Here is a 21,488-nt window from a genome sequence, read left to right as displayed (position 1 = left end):
TGCGAGTATACTTTGAGACCAAGGCTGTGTGAGATACTAAACAGTCCCCCTAAAGGACTACCTGTTATAATCGCCATTCCTTCCACTAAAACTATTTAACAGTCTTCCAAAGAATTACAAGGAGCGACGATTACACGGCGGGCATGAAACCCAGCGTTTACCTCTACCCGCTGCTTCCGTTACACATTGATGTTTGTGAACTTTCAAATGAACTGGCAAGTTGGCAACAATGTAGCAACATGTGGCCAATGCGGTGATTCAGCTGACTGGTGGGGCCCAGGCGGTGGCAGCTTTACAGAGACAGCGCCAAGCGACTAGCCTGCTACATTACACTAGCATTAGTTTACGTAAAGCGTGTGTGTGTGTGTGTGTGTGTGTGTGTGTGTGTGTGTGTGTGTGTGTGTGTGTGTGATGGATATATAAAATGGTTTGGGGGGGTGTAGGGTGTGTGTGTTAGATATATACAATGGTTTGGGGTTGCCAAGAAAATATCTCAGGTGCTGCTGCCATCCCCATCTGATTAGGATCAGTCACAATCCTTAGTCTGAAACAGGTAGCCCCCCTTTACCCTGTGGCTAGCAACCACTCAACACATTACAAGGTGCAGTAATTCATCATCACAGCAGATCACCTCTATACATTAACAACCACTTCACACGGCCTATTGCAATGCTTCAGCCAACCGGACCCGTTCTCACCAACAGCCCTAATTCATCAAAAGCCATCAGCATTCGCTAACTAAACATCACAACTTCTGTATTTCGTTAAATCACCTTTTTCTCGCCATAAGCCAACAAAATACCTCATAAACTTTGTGCGCTACCTCACATAGCCCGAGGCACAGGTTAACCCGTTCTGTGCCAAAGGGATCCACTGGTCTGCGCATTACCCTGGCACTCGAAGCGTCAAGTAATAAAGTGCGTGGTAATAGCCATTATCAAACAATAGGCTACACATATATATTGCTTGTACCGTAAACCCCCCCCCGAAACGCGTCATTATATAGCTATAACTGCCGGTTACACCGCTTACCGGGGTGAAATATCCCTCCAAGATTTAAAAAGGCAACTCTCCCCTTGCCCGGTAAGCAAAAGGATGGAGGCTGATAACAGTGAAGATGGCCCCGCCCCTTCACATATGGGCCTGCCCCATTTACACATGGCCAGGGTTCTACGCGCACTTCCTGTTTACCTCCCGGCATGGAAAGCGCAGCTCCCAGGGAAGAGAAGCGGGGCTGGCCGGGCCTTTATTATAGACGTGACCCGTGTGCTGTGAACACACGAGCTTCCTCTTTGCTCTGTTCGCACATTACTGTGGTATTTAGGGCTGTAGAACATTGCTACATTCTGAACTGGGAGAAAAGAGGGGCCTAAAAGGGATATGGCGTCTCATTACTCCGGTGTGATACGTTAAAGCTGCTGCAGAGCGACACATTGTGTGTGTGTGTGTGTGTGTGTGTGTGTGTGTGTGTGTGTGTGTGTGTGTGTGTGTGTGTGTGTGTGTGTGTGTGTGTGTGTGTGTGTGTGTGTGTGTGTGTGTGTGTGTGTGTGTGTGTGTGTGTGTGTGTGTGTGTGTGTGTGTGTGTGTGTGTGTGTGTGTGTGTGTGTGTGTGTGTGTGTGTGTGTGTGTGTTCCCGTTCGTTGTCACTCTTGTGCTAATGTTAATTTTTGAGCCCCCCCCCGCCATTATCATCCTTTACCCCCCTGCTAATAAATAAAGTGGTATGATCTAGTAACCCCTTAAAGGGACACCCCAGCCATTGTATGCACTTTAATGCAAATGACTTCTGGTTTCAACTCCTCGACCACTGCATTTTAGGGAACTCCGCTCGCTGCAGGAAGAGCTTTTCTCACCCTGTATGATGTATAATTTAAGCAGTGAGCTGTCATTAATTTATGCATTATACAGGGCCAGCACAGCCCCTCCTAACAAAGAAACGTGCTAACGTTGTTAATGTTTAGTGAAGCCACTATTCCCCCTTTAGTAAATAAATATTAAGTATGCCCAGGGTACATCCAGGCTCTGATTCCACAGTCATACGTTTACATGGGAGAAGTTTTGTGACTGCACTAAGAAACTCTAAAGTCTAAAGCCGTGCTGAAAGCGCCTGTTGATACGCCCATTAAAGATCTCCTTTATATAAGCGACATGCGGCAGCTGTGCTATTCAAACACTTGCTTTCTAACTCAGTCCCCAACGCCACACATCTATGAGCGGTATAGTGTCGTTTTTTTTTTATTATTGTAAAGAAGAGAGGACTGGCGACCTAAAGTCATCGGCCCAGGCAAACGATCATCGTTAGTGTTAAGAAAAAGCACACTGGGCAGGTAACTGGGTCACCAGGTGTTATGTGGCCCCTTCCTAGGGGACTTCATTCAAAAAATCTATAAGTGCCTGTCACGGCTTGTGAAAGTCAAAAGCAACTATGGCCTCGTATGCGCCACTAAACACTGAGCCTCCCTGACATCATCTGCATTAAATAGGGCTAGCTAGCTTCTGGAAGATGTCAGCCTTGCATAATGCATAGCCCAATACTGTTAAGAATTTCCCTATATCATGTATGCATTGTGCAAGGCGAACTCTGACCTTGAGATATCAAAGCGTTAATGTTCAGTGTATTTTCCCAAAGTCCATTGGATCTGTGAACCTGTAATGTTGCAAATATGACCCAAATGTTAGGCGAGTTACTGTAGGCCTCCTGGTGGCTGTTTGTGGAACTGCACAATAAACCTGCAAGAGAATGGTATGAAATGTTGACAGTACTGTCCTCTTGTTTGTACATCGACTAAAAATGTAAAGCCCATTAATGTGACCTTAAACTACATACGTGATAAGGTGCCAAACATACAGAACATTAGCCAGCAACCTATATATAGGTATAGGTTAGCGGTGATCATAGGGCAGCCATGTATTGTGTATTCCCTAAATTATCTTAGCAACACTTCCAATTAAAAGTCTGCGTGTGTACATTTTTATATATCCAGGTGAAGAAGTTATATATATATATATATATATATATATATATACGGTATATCTACACAAGTACTTGTCTCGGTATACTGCTTCAATTTTATCGATCATAAACTTGGCCAGTGAGCTGACAGTTTTTTTCAACATCCCCAAACGAGCATTGAATATTAGAAGAGTATTATCTGCCGGATTACACGGGACCAAGCTGCATCCAGTGGGTAGCACGGCATTCGCCGTAATTCCGCCCCTGTACAGGAGTCTGCTGCCTCGCCGTTTTACAAGGATCAGCCCCCAGACGGAAGCCGGTCGCAGGAAACAGCTGCGATCCATGGCTGACACGGAAGAGGAAAACCTGCAGAGCCAAGTAGGCAGCATGCGTTATTCCTCCTATTACACAAATCCCATCACTCTCAGCTGCATGCTTGTAAAGCACAGCTTTAATCCCTTTTTAAGATGGCATGTTTCTAAATACACGGCACTGTCACAGCAAAAGAGCCGACAATAATAACTAAAAAAAAACCGATCAACAGCTAAAGAGAATGGAGGACGAGTAAAGTGTTGTTAGTTTTGTTTACAAAAATGTTACGCTTTGTTGACAAATGATTTGCCAAAACAATGCATTTACTGTACTTTTCTCTTTTTATTGTGTCCCACCCCTCTGCTACATTTAGAAATCATTCGTCTGAATCATTTGCAAACCCTATTGCATGGTGAGATAGATTTATTGTTTTATATAGCACCATCATATTCCATAGCGCTGTACAATAGGTAGATAGGACATAACAAGTAGTATGTAACATAACAAATTCATTGACAGGAACAACAGGTGAGGAGAGCCCTTGCTCAAGAGTTTACAATCTAGAGGGAATTAAGGTGTGTTACACAAGAGGTAAAAGTGCCGCTGTCAGGGACGGAGCAGCCACACTAGTATAACTTTTTAATTTATAACGATCTCCATGAGGCGTGTCTCAGTGTTTGCTGATGACGCTAAGTTAGGAAGGGTAATATAGTCTAACCTCAGTGTTACTTCTCTGTAGGACAATTTACATGGGGTGGGGGGGACTGGGCAGGCAAGTGGCAAATGATGTTCAACACAGATAAATGTGAAGTTATGCATAATAACCATGGAATTTAGCAACAGTGCACAATGCCAGTTGGCAGGTGCAAAGGCTTATAATATATTGGTCATGTATAGAACGGATATTGACTCACAGGAGGAGGAGGAGATCATGTTTCCTCTTTACAAGTCAGTGAAGAGACTGAAGGAGGCGAGAGGTGCTAGTAAAGTGATGGCCGAGGAAGCAGCGTTCATGGTGGATTCTAAAGGGGCGAGACCAGCTAAGGCAGATTTACAATAGTCAAGATGGGAAATAATGAGGGCATGGAGAAGTCTTTGTGTGGCATCTTGTTTTAGGAGGAGACAAATGCAGACAATGTTTTTAAGTTGGAGATGGTAGTTATTTGAGGATATGGGGCGTGAATGGGAGGTCTAAGTCAAGGGTGACAGAAAGACAACAAGCGTGAGGGGATGGGGGGATGACTGCACCACTGACAATGGGAATGTTGACGAAATGTTGGAGGGAGGGACGTTCGGTTTTGGAGAGAGTATATATTTTTTTCACCCATACAGTATTAATGTTTGCTCCCCCCCCATTTGTGTAGATTGATGAGATTGAAGCTTTGTCATCTATATATGGAGATGACTGGTGCGTCATCGATGAAGCTGCAAGAATATTTTGCATTACCATCTCTACTGACTCTACTGACCAGCTAAAGTGGACCCTTTGCTTACAGGTAAAGTAAAAGGCATTACCTGAACTTGTTGGAGGGTCTGGAAGTGTATTTAATCCTCTCTAATGTAGCCCTCATAAGACATGACATAGTTCCACAAGAAACCCTTCCTCTGCTCCATCTATGTTTATCCCATTAAGGGTAGGCCAGCCACCCCAGGGTCTGGCCATCTGGCACACAGGGCAAATGCCTAGGACCCATACTCACTCGGTCTGACACTCCAGCGACAGATCAGGTCCTGAAGTATGCGCGATACATTAACATAAAATCTTTTGTAAATATATACTGCTAATCTTCCTCATCATCCTCCTACTTACACTGTGTCTTACCCATTGATCACAAATATGATTTATTCAGGTATGCGTACCATTCTGCATACAATAAAATATTCAGGCCAGACACGTGCAGAAGAAGATGGTGAGAATTATCTCCGGTGAATACCTTCTGGACAATGAAGACAGGCGTGAAGTAGAGTATCCTGCCAAGGAGTAAAGCTACAGAACGAATGACACGATATAAAAGCTTGGCAGTTATAACACCAGGAGTTAAGGCAACAACATTAACTTACAAACAAAACAAATCAAAAATGTTGTTTCCCTAAGAACTGGGAAATGGGCATATTGTTCAAAAAAAGAGCATATTTTTATAGCCTGATATTTAAGTGACTGTTTTGTCTCTTACAACCTGAAAAATTAATAGTTGTAATGAATGAATTCTCCATTATATCTTCAGGTTATACTGCCTCCAGAATACCCATCTTCTGCACCACCTCTTTATCAGCTAAAGTAAGTGTTTTATGATGCTTTTGATTTGATTCAGAAATTATAGCAGCACAAATCGAATGGCTGGGAAATGCATTGCAATAATGCACATGTTTATAATGTGGGACACATTAATGTACATGATAGCTGTGTGATAATTTTCATGTGGTCCCAATGCAAATATATGGGGGGATTCTGTGGAATTTACCTATTTACCTGCCCTAGCTCTTTGGCTTGCAGGAGATACGTTCGGCCAAACACATCTCCTCTGGCCTGTGCCTTGGTTGAGTACTCATCACCAGCCAGCTGCAGCATCTCCTATTTTTTATTTCAAAGATTGAAGAATGCATACTTACGGTGTACTTTATTATGCATTTTTCCTTGGTGAGGCTGTAAAATACATTAAACTGTCCCGTTCATTATAATGTATATCACTTTATCAAGTAAAATGGATTCATACAAAATGTAAATGATAGTTTGTGTAATACCATTAGAAATGTGATGTATAAATATTGTATGCTTTGCAGTGCTCCTTGGCTGAGGGGTCAAGACCGTACAGTCTTATCAAATAGTCTGGAAGAAATCTATTTGTAAGTACCTATTATAATGTTGTCTAGTTAACAAATATTTAATATTATATTTGGTGTATAAATGTCTGATTAAGACCATCTGAATGGCTTGCATTTATGTATTGACAAAGCACCCTCTGTTTACCCTAAAACAAAATAAACCATTTAAGTCATTCATCTTTTAGCATTGTATCATCAGAATGGTGCTTTGAAATCACAAATAACGTTTTTTTATTTTATTTTTGGGTGCCTCATTGATTAAATGGGATTTATTCACGGGCTTGGTATAATGTAGCCTGTATAATGCATAGCTAAGGTTTTGCAGGGGAGCACTGGGTTACTTGCTTAAAAGTCCATCGTGCACATTAGTGCCTAATTCAATGGCGGCAGGTCACAAGTAAATTAAAGCGCGCTTTGTACTTTGCATAACATAAGCCCCCCACACTGAGAGGGTCTCCCTGCCCTGTACCGCCAACCGCCATTCTGTGCCGATGAAGACATTCTGTCGAATACAAACTCTGTTTGAGTATGTTACTGTGTTTGTGTAAATATGTTGCCATGGGAGTTAGTATGTGTGTGTAAGTATGCATGTGTTAGTATGTGTGTTAGTATGTGTGTTTGTTAGTATGTTAGTATGTGTGTTTGTGGCTGGCTCCTAGATCAAAAAAAAACCCCAAAAACCCAAATTTGTCAACCTTGCTTTACGCACCTTACACTGGTTCCCCATTTCCCTTGAAAGGTGAATAAGGATTTACTTTTATGAAAATAATTGTGCAAAGCTTACTTTGAAAACAAGTAAGATTTGCTTAACTATTTCCTTAAGGGCCTCTGCGATGCGTATGATGGCTCAGTGGTAATTATAGTTATGCAGTGTCCCTCAAATGCTTGGCTGGAGGTAAACATATCAGGAAGCGGAGACAAACACATCTCCCGAGGGTGAGAAAAGGGGCATGCATTTACAAGGGGGACACCGCTTACATTTAAAGGGGCCATGCAGCTATCGTATGCAGTAAACTTTATATGATGGTGGGCGTTCTAGTGAGAAAATATTATGAATTATTTAGATATCGCACAACCATTGTAATCTGCAAACACTTTTAAACCCACGTCGTTAAACCAAGTACAATTGTAAAATAAAGTACAATTTATTAAAATGTATTAAAGTTTGTTCTCAAGTGGGGAGCAAGGCTTAACATACAACTGAGAAAACCATTTACAGTAACACATAGGTAATATGAATGTTAAATTGGATAGTGGAGATTTAAAAAAATTATTTAAAAAAAAAAACCCACTTGTCTTTGGTTGTTATTGCAGGCAAAACATTGGTGAGAACATACTTTATCTATGGGTAGAGAAGATTAGAGAATTTCTGGTCGACAAATCTCAGACTTCTCAGGCCTCTAATCCAGGTGCTTATGCAATTTATTGATCCATATGGCTTATATTCGCGTGGCATATACAAAAGTACATGGGAACTTTGTTAATTTTGTATTTTAGACAAACTGTTGCTTTTCACAATTCTTTCCTTAAAAAATGCTCTACTAAGTCAGTCCTCATACCTTTCGAAATAAATAATAAATACATAAATTATTATTGACAATTGACACTATGTGCGCTTCTCATGCATTTTAATTTCTATTCCAGAGCAACATAAATGTATGAAAAACAAGCTCTTGGTAAAGCAAGGGCAAACATACATGAACAGAAACAGCAAGTATAACATAACATACGCTGCAAGCTCATTTCAGTTCCTCCAGGCTCAAAATATTATCCTCACCAATGGGATCTTTTTAGAAAGGTCTCAATTTACAGCAAATGCAACTTTACCTTCTAGCCTAGTAGAATTAACAATCCGTATGTTTTAAGTTTAATTTATAACCAAATGAGTATATTTTTGTTGCAGGTCCAGGCTTTAAAACCACAACTGAGGAAGCTTTTCTTGACGATGACAGTGAAATCCTACCTAATTCTGAGTTACCAAATGTCTTGCTACAGAACGCAGTTCTTGAAGCACTTATTGAAACCTCAGAAGGTATTAAATATTTTACAACAATCCAACATCAACAAATGTAATCCTAATTTTGCTAAAGCACTGTGATTGGGTAAACCAACGGCCATGGCTTTTTTTCGGTCTTAAACTTTTATCTTTCTTTTTCTTTTCATTTAGCATTATGCCCTTGTTGAAGTTGAATGTTTTTAGATTGCATCTACATTGTATCTGATTATCAGAGTAATTAGTTAATTGTTCTTTAGCAACTACAGAAGAAACACCTACAATTGCACATGGAGAGCCCATTAGTGATCGAAGAAGTACATTTCAGGCACACTTGGCTCCAGTAGTCAACACATCTCAGGTAAGGATACATTTAAAAAGTAACCAAAGTGAATTGATAAATGGTATTTCAACGTGTGTTAAAAATATAATCCACTCCTGCATGTAACTGGAATGAAGTGAGCTGTGATTGTACAGTCTGAATCTCGAGCAACTTAATAGCTTCCTTGGGTCAGGAAAATAAAGAGAAAAAAGTAGTACTAAATAAGGCTTAATATTCCAGTATTTTTAATCTTCTAGGAAGTAACAATGCTGTATGTATATAAATATCTATCAACATTAACTGCATGTGCCATAGGGTATCATCGCGCCCCTGCAATGTTCTTCCATATAGGCGAGGACTGACAATCTGGGACACTAGGCTCATGCTTGTATAGGGCTTGTGCCATAAAGCACCTCACACTTACCATTATGGCATCTGGTGTATGTGTCCGCCTGCTGTGTACACACATCCAAAATCTATACGAGTGCAGATTGCTTTTTTCATCATATTTATATTCAATAATTACAAGGCAAGAATATGTAATCTCTAAATCCGTCTGGATTTTAAAGGGGGAAACAAAGCACACAATAAAATCATTTAAGCTTTAAAGGGTTTTAGAAGCACTGAACAATGAAATGTGTCTCATACCCGGAGCATGAACTACACCCTTTACGGAATATTACCTGTTGGCAGAGGAAGCCTCTTTTGTACATTATTGTCTATTATATGGTGTTAAATAGGAGCTGGAAAGAGTGTGTGTTGTTGGGTGTTATGTAGTAAAAAGGAAAACAGGGTGACAGATAAGTGGGAAATAATAGGTAGCGTGGAGTAAAAAGAGATGAGGACACATGAAGGATTATGTTCCAAAACTGAACTGAACTGATGGAGTGACAGTATTTGGATGAGGAGCTCATAGAAACATTGGACGTGAGTGCCGATAAGAACCATTCCATTCCATTTTTCCTGATGTAAATACTCAGACTATAATCTCATTCATGTTTAAATTCTCACACTCTAAACTCTACAGAAAGTTATGCCAATTGAATAGAGGATGGGACAAACTATTATAAGAAGGATATGGTGTATTGAAATGAGCTGGAACGTGGAACTGAGGTTTTTGCATAGGAAAAAAGCAAAGGGGGGAATGATAGAATGCATGATGCATCTAGGAAGCTTGGGGTCCAATTCCGCCCAACTACCATCCGCTTTAATCCTATGGATTAGATTTTAGGACTATGTTTATTAATTTGTGCACTATTTTTTTAATTTAGGTTAAAGCTGTGCTGAAAAAGCTATATGAAAACAAGAAGATTGCTGCCGCCACTCACAACATTTATGCATATAGGTGGGTGCCCTACTGCCTGAAATATCAAAAGAAAATAATACATAGGCGCACAGGATGTGTTAGGGTGCTGGCATGTATGGCCTTTCCATGCAAAACTTCGTCTTTAACTTCAATGAAAGTATTATTTACAAGAACTGACAGCTGACAATCTCTGACACTTAATCTAAAGTTCAGGGCCGGCCTTAGGGGTGTGCGACCTGTGCGGCCGCACAGGGCGCCATGGTAGCAGGGGTGCCTGCCTGGGACTTAAATTAAAGCATCGGGGTTTTTTTTGTTTTGTTTTTTTTTAAACTTTATTTAACATAATTCATGTTAAATAAAGTTTAAAATAAACCAAAAAAAAACCGATGCTTTAATCTAAGTCCCGGGCAGGGGCGCCAAGCGGTTGCTCGTGAAGTTCTCAGCAACCGCTCGGCGCCCCTTACTCTCCGTGACTCCATCGCGGTGCTGGCATCTCACGTTGAGCGCCGGACTATTCCGACGCTCAACATGAAGTGCCGGCAGAGCGAGAAGACGGATGCCTCCCGCTCTCACCACAGGACTCTGGCAACAAGGTAAGTGGGGGGGGGTGTAGTATGAAGGGGGAGAGGGGGGGTGTAGTTTGAAGGGGGAGAGGGGGGGTGTAGTTTGAAGGAACAGGGGGGTAGTTTGAAGGGGCAGAGGGGGTAGTTTGGGGGGGTGTAGTTTGAAGGGGCAGAGGGGGGGTAGTTTGAAGGGGCAGAGGGGGGTAGTTTGAGGGGGGTAGTTTGAAGGGGCAGAGGGGGGTAGTTTGAAGGGGCAGAGGGGGGTAGTTTGAAGGTTCAGAGAGGGGGGGGTAGTGAGGGGGGAGCGCCAGAGGAGTAGTCCGCACAGGGCGCCACAACGCCTAAGGCCGGCTCTGCTAAAGTTTATCTTGGACTTGTACCCCAGAGTTTTCTTTTATAGAACAATATCTGCAATGTGTGATCACACACGGTAATGTGCGCACTCTTTCCAGGATACATTCTAAAAAGACCAATACGTTTATACAAGACTGTGAAGACGATGGTGAAACTGCAGCAGGAAAACGACTGCTCCATCTTATGCAGGTAACGTAATATCTTATGCAGCATCAGATGTATTAACATCCAGGTATAATCCCAAAAACATTTTATCATTTCTGAATTTAAGTAAGAAAGTCCCTCGCCAAAGTAATTAAATGAATGCTGGGTTCTCCACCAGTGTTCAAGTATAGAAGCTGAAATCATAACATGCTATAATAAATGCCAGGGGGTACTGGAATTTTCAAGACAAATAAGCACTGTGCACATGGATTGATCAGATTATAAAACCACATGGGGATTTAGAAAAATGAGCTTTCCGCTTAGGAACATGTATGACGGGGAATCTAAATGGAATGTGTGGATTTATGGATCAGGGATTAGGAATGATAGATACACAAGACTCCCTACAGCAGTGATGGCGAACCTATGGCATGCGTGTCAGTGCTGACACGCGTAGCCATTTGGAGTGACACGCACAGGATTTCATGCGATTCATCCTCGGCTCCTGCACGGCCGCCGAGGATGAAAGAATCTGTGCACCCAGCAGCCGTGTGCGATGGCCGTCTAGTGATGGGAGCAGTGTGAGGGGTGAACGCTCCGCCCCCTCGCACTGACCTTTCACCCCTCACGCTGCTCCCATCACTATGCAGCCATCAGATTGCTGGGAATGTAATCTGAACGGCCGATGCGTGCTGATGCCGCCGGCCGCCTCTGCTTCAATACTTTTTTTTTTACTTTATATGGCAAGCCGATCCAGCTTACCATATAAATAAAAAAAAAAAGTGTTAAAGTAGCTCCGGCCGGCGGCATCAGCACGCACCGGCCGTTTAGATTACATTCCCAGCAGTCTGATGGCTGCATAGTGATGGGAGCAGCGTGAGGTGGAAGCTCCGCCCCCTCGCACTCAGACTGCTGCAGCACCGGATGTCAGGTCAGTGGCATCCTGTCAGCATAGAGGAGAACAGTGTGCAGCTACCAGGAAGTCAAGAGAAGTAGAAGGTGAGTAAAATAATGTATTTTTTGTACTGTATAATGTTTTTTGTATTTGTTAAAAACAAAAAAAATCGGCATGTGTGTGTATGTAAGTGTGTCCCCCTATATGCCACTCTGCCTCCAGAAATGCCTTATACCCCCCTATATGCCACTCTGTCCCATGATATGTCTTTTAACCCCCTATATGGCAGAGTGGCATATAGGGGGTTAGAAGGCATATCATGGGACAGAGTGGCATATAGGGGGTATAAGGCATTTCTGGAGGCAGAGTGGCATATAGGGGGTTAGAAGGCATATCAGGGGGCAGAGTGGCAAGCCTGGGGGCAGAGGTGCATGTTTTTTTGTCGAAGTGACACACCACGCGAGTTATGCTCGATTTTTTGCCGATTTTTGACACACCACGCCAAAAAGGTTGCCCATCACTGCCCTACAGCATGTCATATAACAGGGTATGCGATCCTAGTCCTATAAATGGGCCAAGAAATCTGTGTATCCTTGTCTGAAAACAAGTAGTTTCATATTTAATGGTTTCAGTTGAGCTTTCCAAAATTCTGGCCTGTTTGGGTCTCTCTCGGTCTGCAGTTGTGTACCACTGACATGCAGCAAGGCTCATGTATATGTTTTCATGAGATCTCTAGTGGGTCTGTAGCATACTGGCAGTTCTATAGCCATGGAGTAGTAGCCTTTTCCTGACATGTATTTGTCTCTAGATCTTAGATGTGCATGATGTCATGGTCGTGGTATCACGGTGGTATGGAGGTATTCTTCTTGGACCAGATCGCTTCAAACATATCAACAACTGTGCACGTAACATACTGGTGGAGCATAACTACACTCACGCTTCAGTAAGTTGTCATGATAATATAATATCCCTATGTTTTTTTGTACTAATAGAGGGCACCAAAACCTTATATTTTTATGGCTTGTTGAAAGACGGGCAAGTTAGTTCTTGTGGTGTTTGTACCAACTCGTCCTTTAGTATGATGTTTATTATGACTCTGTATAGTCCATTTAACAGTCATACCCTGTCTGGAATGCTTTACTGCAAGGGGGTCTTCTATATTGTAAGCTTCTATGATGGCACTATATAAATCAATAAATAATAATGTGTCACATTGTTCACCTAGACACGGTGCCTGGTACAAGGAGCCTTCATCTGAATGTGGTACTGTTACAAGGGAGATCTATAATCTCTCCAATTGACCAAATAAGCAGCGGCACACTGGGGAGGCTGATTGCCCACTAGGGAGAAAAAGCCCACGGTTTTGCAGCAATGGGGCTGACTCCTACAAACATGCCAACAAATTTTGATATGACTCAATTCATTAGTGACTGATTGTTTAATTTTAGACAAAATTGTCTCTTAATAAATACATTTTTTAACTCATTATTGGGTCCATATAATGTACATTGCTAAGCCTATTACTCTGTGCTTTCAAACTACAGTTTGACCAGTTTGTGAAATTCTTGCCATAGTTAATACAGCAGTAGATTAAGGAGACGCAACTGTTTGCTATCACACATATATTGCAGTCGTCAATAAAGGTCAATGTTAGCAAGAGTTATTCTTTATCTGGTGTTTTTTATTTTTAGGAAGAATTGGCTAAGCATACTGCGAAAAACAAAAACACCCCAAAGGAAAATAGAAAGAGGACAGAACACTAAAAATTATTTGACCATGCTCAGTAATTGCTTCCAGCATTAAATAAATAACAATGCCCAATATGGGGCATAAGCCCAGAATACTATGTTCCAGCTCTACCAACGCTGTGGCAGATGTGTTGTGATATGGTGTTTTCACAGTTCTCCTGGCAAGAACATCCCTGCAGCAAGAAAACAAGACACCAAAATCAGTGGCACAGAGGTTATGGAAGCAAAGGAACCAGCTGCATGCACTACAAACCCAACAACCTTTTGGAGACGGTTTGTAAAGCCGTGTAACATCAATGGGCAAATTGAGGTCAACATAAAAAAATCTCTACAGGAATATAATTGTTTTATAAAGTAAAAAATAAATTGTATTTCCTGTTTTATATAAAATGACCTCCTTTGGGATATTTTGAAGATCAATAAAAAGAAGAACTTGGAAAGGCTGATGGATTTGTTCTTTTTCTGACAAAACAACAACTATGTTCTATTAAGAGATCCCATTATTTGATGCAGACATCCACTGAGAAGATGTATACGTACCAATTGCACAAACGCTTCCCTGTGGGCTCTGTTTCTCCATATTTATTACCATTCCAGTTACATTTAACCATTAGTTGCAGGTATAGTTATGGTGGATCTGTGTTATGGTGAATCTGAAAGCAGGACTGAGCAAGTTATCCAGCAATCTATTTGTATAAACTCAGTGACTGGTAAATTAAAAAAAATATTCCATCGCACAGACCTTCCCCAGCTGTCAAAGATCAGAGTTCAGAGTGTGGCACCGGCGCGGGGAACTCTGATCTCTGACAGTCGGGGAACGTCTGCGCGATGGACGCAGACAACCCCCGCTGCTAGCCACACCTCCTTCCGGCTGCAGCGTAAGTGCGTGGGATCTACACGCTGCCCCGGCTACATGACAGGGAAGTCAGAACCACCAGTAAGTTTTGGGGGGGGGAGTGTTAAATGGGGGGCATAAGGCATTTCTGGAGGCAGAGTGCTCTGTGAAATGCTTTTTAACCCCCTTAATGCCACTCTGCCTCCAGAAATGCCTTTTTAACCCTCTATGCGCCACTCTGCCTCCTGAATGCTTTAAACCTCCCTATATGCCACTCTTCCCCATAATATGCCTTTTAACCCTCTAAATGCCAGAGTGGCATATAGGGGTATAAGGCATTTCTGGAGGCAGAGTGGCACATAGGGCGTCAAAAGGCATATTATGGGGCACAGTGGCATATAAGGTTAAAAGGCATATCATGGGGCACAGTGGTATTTAGAGGGTTAAAAGGCATATCATGGGGCACAGTGGCATATAGGGGGTATAAGGCATTTCTGGGGCAGATGTGCATAACTGGGGGGCAGGTTAGAAAATAGAAGAAAATAAAACCAAAATATTTTTCTCAATCAGCTTTTATTAAAAAAAATTAGTTTAGATGAATTAACATTTACTGGTAAAACTTTTTTCCTATAGGTTCGTCTTATATTCAGGCTTTTTCTTTTTTTCCTAAATTAATATTCAGATTTGGGGGGGTTGTCTTATAATCAGGGTCGTCTTATAATCGAGCAAATACGGTATTATCCTCCTTGTGTCAGAGGACTATGAGCAGTGCTGGGGAATAAGCTAAGCCAATAGACTAGCTCATTGAGCCACGTATCAAGCCTAGCTTTAGATACTCTCTAGATACATAGGCCCTTATAAGCATTGTTACCTGGACATTTATGTGCCGTTCTTCAATAACATTGGTGTTGGGCATTGCTAGGTTCCAAAAAGATCTGTGAACACATACATACTCACACACACTCTTTTCCTCTTCCAGGTACCACTAACCCTAGGCTCACCCTTCACACTTTACAATAGGCTGATTTTTATAATAAGCACATACTCCTGCTAAAACAATACACTAACATACACCGCAAGGTCATGCAACGTCATGTGACCCCCCCCTTATCCCCGCCCCCTCCTTAACAGCGACAGAGAGAACTTGCCTTGAGATTGCCACCACTGTCAAAGTGCCTCCTAGGTCCCATAGACCCACCTGGACCAATGTAAGGCCGGGCTCTGGTCTTGTGAAGTATAATTTCATCAAGAATACAGGAAAAGGGACAACTGGACTGCAACTATTACAATGAAGAAAAGTCCTGTAAGGTGCGAGGTGGGGCCTTCATGTATGTATGGTGCCATGTATTCTCCAGGTAAGCCACGCACACGCACCCGCCATCCATGTGATGTAAAATAAATTTTGATTCATCAAACCTGGTCCAGTCCTTATAACTCATGTGCCTATTGTAGGTGCTTTCGGCAGTGGACAAGGGGCCAGCATGGACACCCTGACTGGTCTGCAGCTACGCGGCCCAATACGCAACAAACTGTGATGCACTGTGTTCTGACATCTTTCTATCAGAACCAGCATTAACAAGTATTTGCCTAATATATCCCACCCGCTGAGAGGTGCCATGATAACAAGTCTATCAGTGTTATTCACTTTACCTGTCAGTGGTCGCCATGTTATGGCTGATTGGTGTATATAGATATTATATATATTTAAAAACTAAAACAATAATAAAAACTCAATATTACCAAACTTAAATTAGATAAAAAATTGAAACAACATATTATATAAGGAGCTGTTTATATATAAAATGTACAATTGCAATCTATAAAAGTTTTCCACCCCATGTTTTACACTTGGAACACCTGGTCTGTCGAATTGAACGCTAGCGCTATCTTCTATTTCTAATATTGTCCCGAATGTTAGTGTCGCCAATCTGTCCGAAGGGGAAATCAACATATTTTCATATGTCTTTATGCCTTGTCTCTGTTCATTACATCGGAACCAGAAGAATGACCTCTAAAATCTTATGTTACTTTACATACCGGTATTTTGTATGTTATCTCAAGAAAAGGTATCAACTTCAACTAAAAAAACTTTATTTTCTCTTATTTTTGATAAAGCAATTATTATTTTTATTAACAGTTCTTCAAAACACGCTCACTGTGATTGGGCTGGTAAAAGCACCATAGGCACACGGACCCTTCCTCTGCACGTGGCTGGTCAGTGATGGTTTAATTTTAATAATAACAGCCATAGTCTGGGGCCTTTATTGCACTTTTTTTGTTTTTAGCCCCTGCACATGGCACTATTTAGGTTTTTGTGCATGCATTGCACTCTTCTTTTAAATGATTAAGTTTACTCAAGAATTGAACACACTGAAAATGCCACAGTGGAGCCAGGTTGCTGAAGACTTGTTTTTGTTGGGGGGGCTTTTTGGCTGCCTCATCCCTTGAAGACTTCAGTGGGTCCCTACTTTTGAGGGAGACTAAGAAAATCCAGCCCTCGATTGGTTTTCCAATGGAGAGAAGGATCAGGGTTGGATCCTTTTGTGGAAGAAGATAAGGTACCTGGTGTTCTGCATAACATGCAGAATGTTAAGTGTGGGGTTTTTTTACAAAAGAAAGAAAGAACGAAAGGAAAGAAAGAAAGAAAAAGAAAAAATGGACCTGAACATACTCAAGTGGGAAACACTCACATTGTTAATGTACACTGGGGAAAACATCTGTGAATTATTTTCTTATTCCCCAGTGTTGTGTGAATTATTACAAATTGGTTTGGGATTATCTGCATATACCTTTAAAAATAAATATATATATATATATATATATATATATGTACTTTCTATATGTTATACATAAGGGTGCTGTGTGGCTAAATTTGTCAGAATAAATATGCATGGTGCATTGTAATGTATTTTGTCTCCAGGATGCTAACTTTTAGAATAAGTAACTGGTCTGATGGAGATTCGTCTGTGATTAGTGAAGCTGTTAATTTTACAGAAGGTACAAAGATCCTAGTAATTGTTCTGATCGCTTTACTTATATTCCTGACGGTCGCTGGTAACATTCTGGTAATGTTGGCTTTTATGGTGGACAATCGGCTAAGGACACATAGCAACTTTTTCCTGTTAAATCTGGCCATTTGTGATTTCTTACTGGGTAAGTATTTATAAAGACTATCCAAATATATATATATGTATATATAAATAATTGCATGACATTTTGTAGATAACTGTATTTCTTCTAAAACAATCAGTTTTAGAATTGCTTGCAAAGAGCACATTTTATAAGATTGACAAAAAAATCTAAACGTAGCATTTATGAATTGTTCCAATTAAATAATTATTAACTTGTATAAAATACATTTCTGAATGAAGGAATCTAACTACATTTTATTCTAAAATGATTGTAAAATACATATTATAGGGGAACCCTGCAAATTTTATCCGGGATGGTTTGTTAATATCTATTCTGCATTCTAAAGCGTACACTGTGGTTTCTGATATTTCTGTTTTTGTTAGGTGCAATTGCTATACCCCTATATGTACCATATATGTTGACTGGGAGATGGATGCTTGGAAGATTTCTCTGTAAATTGTGGCTGGTCATTGATTATACAATGTGTACAGCTTCAGCTTTTAACGTGGTCCTTATCAGCTTTGACAGATTTCTTTGCATCACCATGGCTGTAAGTATGACATTTATTGTCTTTTCAAAGATAGTATAGCTATGAGACTGGGCAAAATCCAGTTGGCAATACTGAAGTCACTTGTGGAGTATCGCTTACAATAGAATGTTATGTCATAAGATAAAGGATATCATTGGCATTTTCTTTGGATTTTCTTTTGATTGTCTAGTAAAACTGCACTTAATCTCCTATATATATGATGTAGCTTACATAGGGTTACATATAAGATGTGAGTAGTGTTATCACTCTTACAATCATGTGAATGTTCTTGCTGCCCATACCCAGGAGGTTCCCCATTTCCCAAACCTGAAATAAAAGTCAGACACCAGCAGGATTGGATTTATTTAACAAATGAGCTGAGGGTTCCCAACCTAAACACAGACAATGGCACACTACCCCTTCCGCCGGATACCAGCAATCGTCCAAGCGACCGCGGGTCCAATAGGGGAGCTCCACCTGAAGTTTTTGCTTAATCCTGTACAGGGAGGGCATTAACTCTAACCTCTAACCAAAACAATCAACTCGCCACTCCCATTATCCTTCAAACTTCTCCGGGGAACTCCTCCGTCATCAGCAAAGAAAATGTATCCTGCAAAAGAAGTAGAATAAGAGGGAAAGGGGGAAAGAAACCAACCAACATGGAAACACATAGCCAAAAAACAAGGGGGAGGGTGGGCAGGAAACTGCTCCTGTGGTGTTTAGTAATTGCCCCCTGTACATGTGCTTAGAGGGGCTTTATAGCCCTGTCCCCTTCCCCCTACAGTCACGTTCCTTGTGACTTCCTCCCTCGTTCTTTCCTCGTGCTGACCCTTGCTGGGTAACCCTTTCCTGCCCTAATACCATGTGCACCTTCGTGTAGTGTTGGCAGTGTCATGTTCCCCTTACGCCAATGACTCCAGGGTTTCTTTCTTGACTATTTTTTTTTTATTTTGCACCAGAATCACTTTTATACCCACCCCCAACTTTACCAGCCATGGTTCTCTTGTTGGTATGTGCTATTATTTTGTCAATATAACGGCATGTCTTATAAAAATAATAAATAATATTAATCGCTTTTTATCTTTTATCAGGTTTTGTATCGCTCTCTACAACAACGGCATAGTGTGACTATCCTTAAGATGACTGTAGTCTGGATAGTATCATTTCTTCTGTACAGCCCAGCCATTCTCTTTTGGGAACATTTCACAGGAGACTATAGCATGTCCGAAAGCTTCTGTGTTGCAGGATTTTATTACACATGGTATTTTCTGCTTGGAGCCTCATCTATTGGTTTTGCTTTACCTTTTCTAAGCATTTCATTTTTTAATCTGAGCATCTACTGGAACATTAAAAAACGCAACAAGAACAAAAGAGCTTTCTCCAATCCTCAGCATTCAGAAGAAAAGGGAGCTGATGTCCAACCATACATTATATCAACTAATATTGTTTTATCTTCTTCAGACCACAAACAGTTCCGATCTACTGCGAGAAAAAGAGTGAAGACTCCTGTTTTTCTTAGACAATGCTTGGGAAAAAGAGCCTCATTATCTCAAACCAATATTCCAAATAATAGGGATGTTTATATGATTAAACTATCAAAAGATAAGAAAGTCGCCAAATCTCTTGCTATTATTGTTTGTATTTTTGGTATTTGTTGGGCGCCGTACACATTTTTGATGAGTATCCGTGCTGCTTGCCATGGTTACTGTGTTGACTCTTACTGGTATGATATAACATTTTGGCTCCTATGGGTAAATTCAGCAATTAACCCCGTCCTCTACCCTCTGTGTCACAAGAGTTTTAGAAAGGCTTTTAAGAAAGTTTTTTTACAAGCATGTTTAAAGAAGGACCGGAATAAACTCTAACCTGTATCTTCACTTCTTGTGTTCCAATTCTGTAAAATAAACACACAAACTTTCATAACATCTGTGCAACTTTTTGGATATGATTATTGATATGTTTAATTCAACTTATAAAGGGTGTTTATAGGTTTAACCCTTTCCTGACAAGGGTATTTGGTACCCTCAACCATTCCTACCCTTTTCTGTGTACCTTCCCTTCATTTTATAATGTAATTTTTTCTTATCACAAATAGGGCTTTAATTTAAAACCATATTCATAAATATTATACATTATTTATTAGCAGTATATACCATAAATCCTGCATGAACTTTTAAATACAAAACATCCTTGAACAGGATAAATGCCATTAGTATCATACGCTCAATTGATGTTCAGCATCATCCATATACTATAGCAACTCCACATATATATATATATATATATATATATATATATCTTTTTCATGTTTTGGAGGGCCAAAATGCGCCATTACATACTATAGTATATATATATATTTAAAGAATAATTCTGGGAGGTGTACAAGAGAGACCAGCAAGTGGTGAAATCGATTAGCAAGACAGACATTAAAATTATTAACGGTAAAGTCATCTTTATCCTTTGTTGTTTACACATTTAGTAATGTGTGTGTATTCCAGCACATCAGCAGCAAGTTATCCAGCATTTCCCCAAATGTTTCCCCAAACATTGTTATCATTAGTGTTATAAATCCGCATATTCAAACATTTGAAAAATGAGAAATTGTTTATTTCTAAAAAAAAATCTCTTTAGCCAATAATTTGCAGGTTTTAAAGGGTTAAAGGGATTCATATATTATTTTCAACGTAATGCAATGAACCTCCTATCTCTTCTGACCTTTTCAGGACTCCCTCCGCAGCTCCATCTTTATTTCTTTGAGAAATCTCTATTAGTATTACTCTACTAAGAATCTCCCTATCAAATAAAAGAATATCTTCAACATATAATCTTAAGATCCCGCAGTTCATTTGCATTGCCTTTAGTACGATGAGTACACTCTCTCTTTCAGTAGAAGCAGACAGGGAAAGAGAAACATCAGGCAAAAAAATGCATGCATCAATTTTTTGTGAAATAAACTAACTGGACCCAAATATGCATTTAAAAAGGCGCCAATGTCCCATTAAAATATTGAATTCTAGGAGATGGGGCACATTTAGGTGATAACGTTATACAGACTTATACTTTTTTGTTTATGTTTTACGTTATGTTTTTTTTTCTTTTCGGGACAAATTAAGCTAATCATAGAGACATGGATTAAGGCAAGAAATGCATCTAATTATAATATAATGTTAAAGATGCAACAAATATATTTTCTTCATTTCATGGTCGTCAGATGAAGTCAACTGTGTCACTGATTCTGAGAGATGAATTTCTATGCATTCATTTGTGTTGATGTCCCTTTAACAGGACTGGGTAGCATTTTGTCTACCAAATGCATTTTGGGCTACAATCATACTAGGCCACTTGGTTTGACTTTTTTTAATAAAAGATCTTTCTAAAGGTTAATTCAACGAATCACTTACATTTTGGCACTGTAGTGCAATAACTTCTGACATCTACTAGTAAGGCACCTAAATTAAAAAATTGCGGTTTGCACAAAATATGACGTGTATAAACCAACATTGTCTATTAATGAGGTTTCAAACGTTTTTTGTTCCTTTACATTTTGTAACATATTTTCTGTTAATAAACTGTTGA

General features: G+C 40.3%; 2 protein-coding genes across 2 annotated transcripts; both read left to right on the top strand.

The window, feature by feature from the left end:
• Nucleotides 1-3,298: 3,298 nt before the first annotated feature.
• LOC149287817 (protein IMPACT-A-like) lies at nt 3,299-13,431 on the top strand. Its single transcript, XM_089492473.1, has 11 exons — nt 3,299-3,334; nt 4,633-4,764; nt 5,494-5,546; nt 6,050-6,112; nt 7,406-7,500; nt 7,995-8,123; nt 8,357-8,445; nt 9,678-9,751; nt 10,728-10,818; nt 12,477-12,611; nt 13,360-13,431. The coding sequence occupies exons 1-11, from the start codon at nt 3,299-3,301 to the stop codon at nt 13,429-13,431; spliced, it is 969 nt and encodes a 322-aa protein (XP_089348599.1).
• A 3,741-nt stretch (nt 13,432-17,172) lies between these two features.
• Nucleotides 17,173-19,777, top strand: LOC149287816 (histamine H3 receptor-like). The gene is made up of 3 exons (XM_089492422.1): nt 17,173-17,404; nt 17,767-17,933; nt 19,004-19,777. The coding sequence occupies exons 1-3, from the start codon at nt 17,173-17,175 to the stop codon at nt 19,775-19,777; spliced, it is 1,173 nt and encodes a 390-aa protein (XP_089348548.1).
• The last annotated feature ends 1,711 nt before the right edge of the window (nt 19,778-21,488 follow it).

The sequence above is a fragment of the Sceloporus occidentalis genome, unplaced genomic scaffold, assembly GCF_023333645.1.
Source record: "Sceloporus occidentalis isolate IW3139 unplaced genomic scaffold, rSceOcc1.0.p SCAF_56, whole genome shotgun sequence".
Lineage (NCBI taxonomy): Eukaryota > Metazoa > Chordata > Lepidosauria > Squamata > Phrynosomatidae > Sceloporus > Sceloporus occidentalis.
The sequence above is the reverse complement of the archived record's forward strand: the minus strand, read 5'-3'. Positions and strand labels throughout refer to the sequence as shown.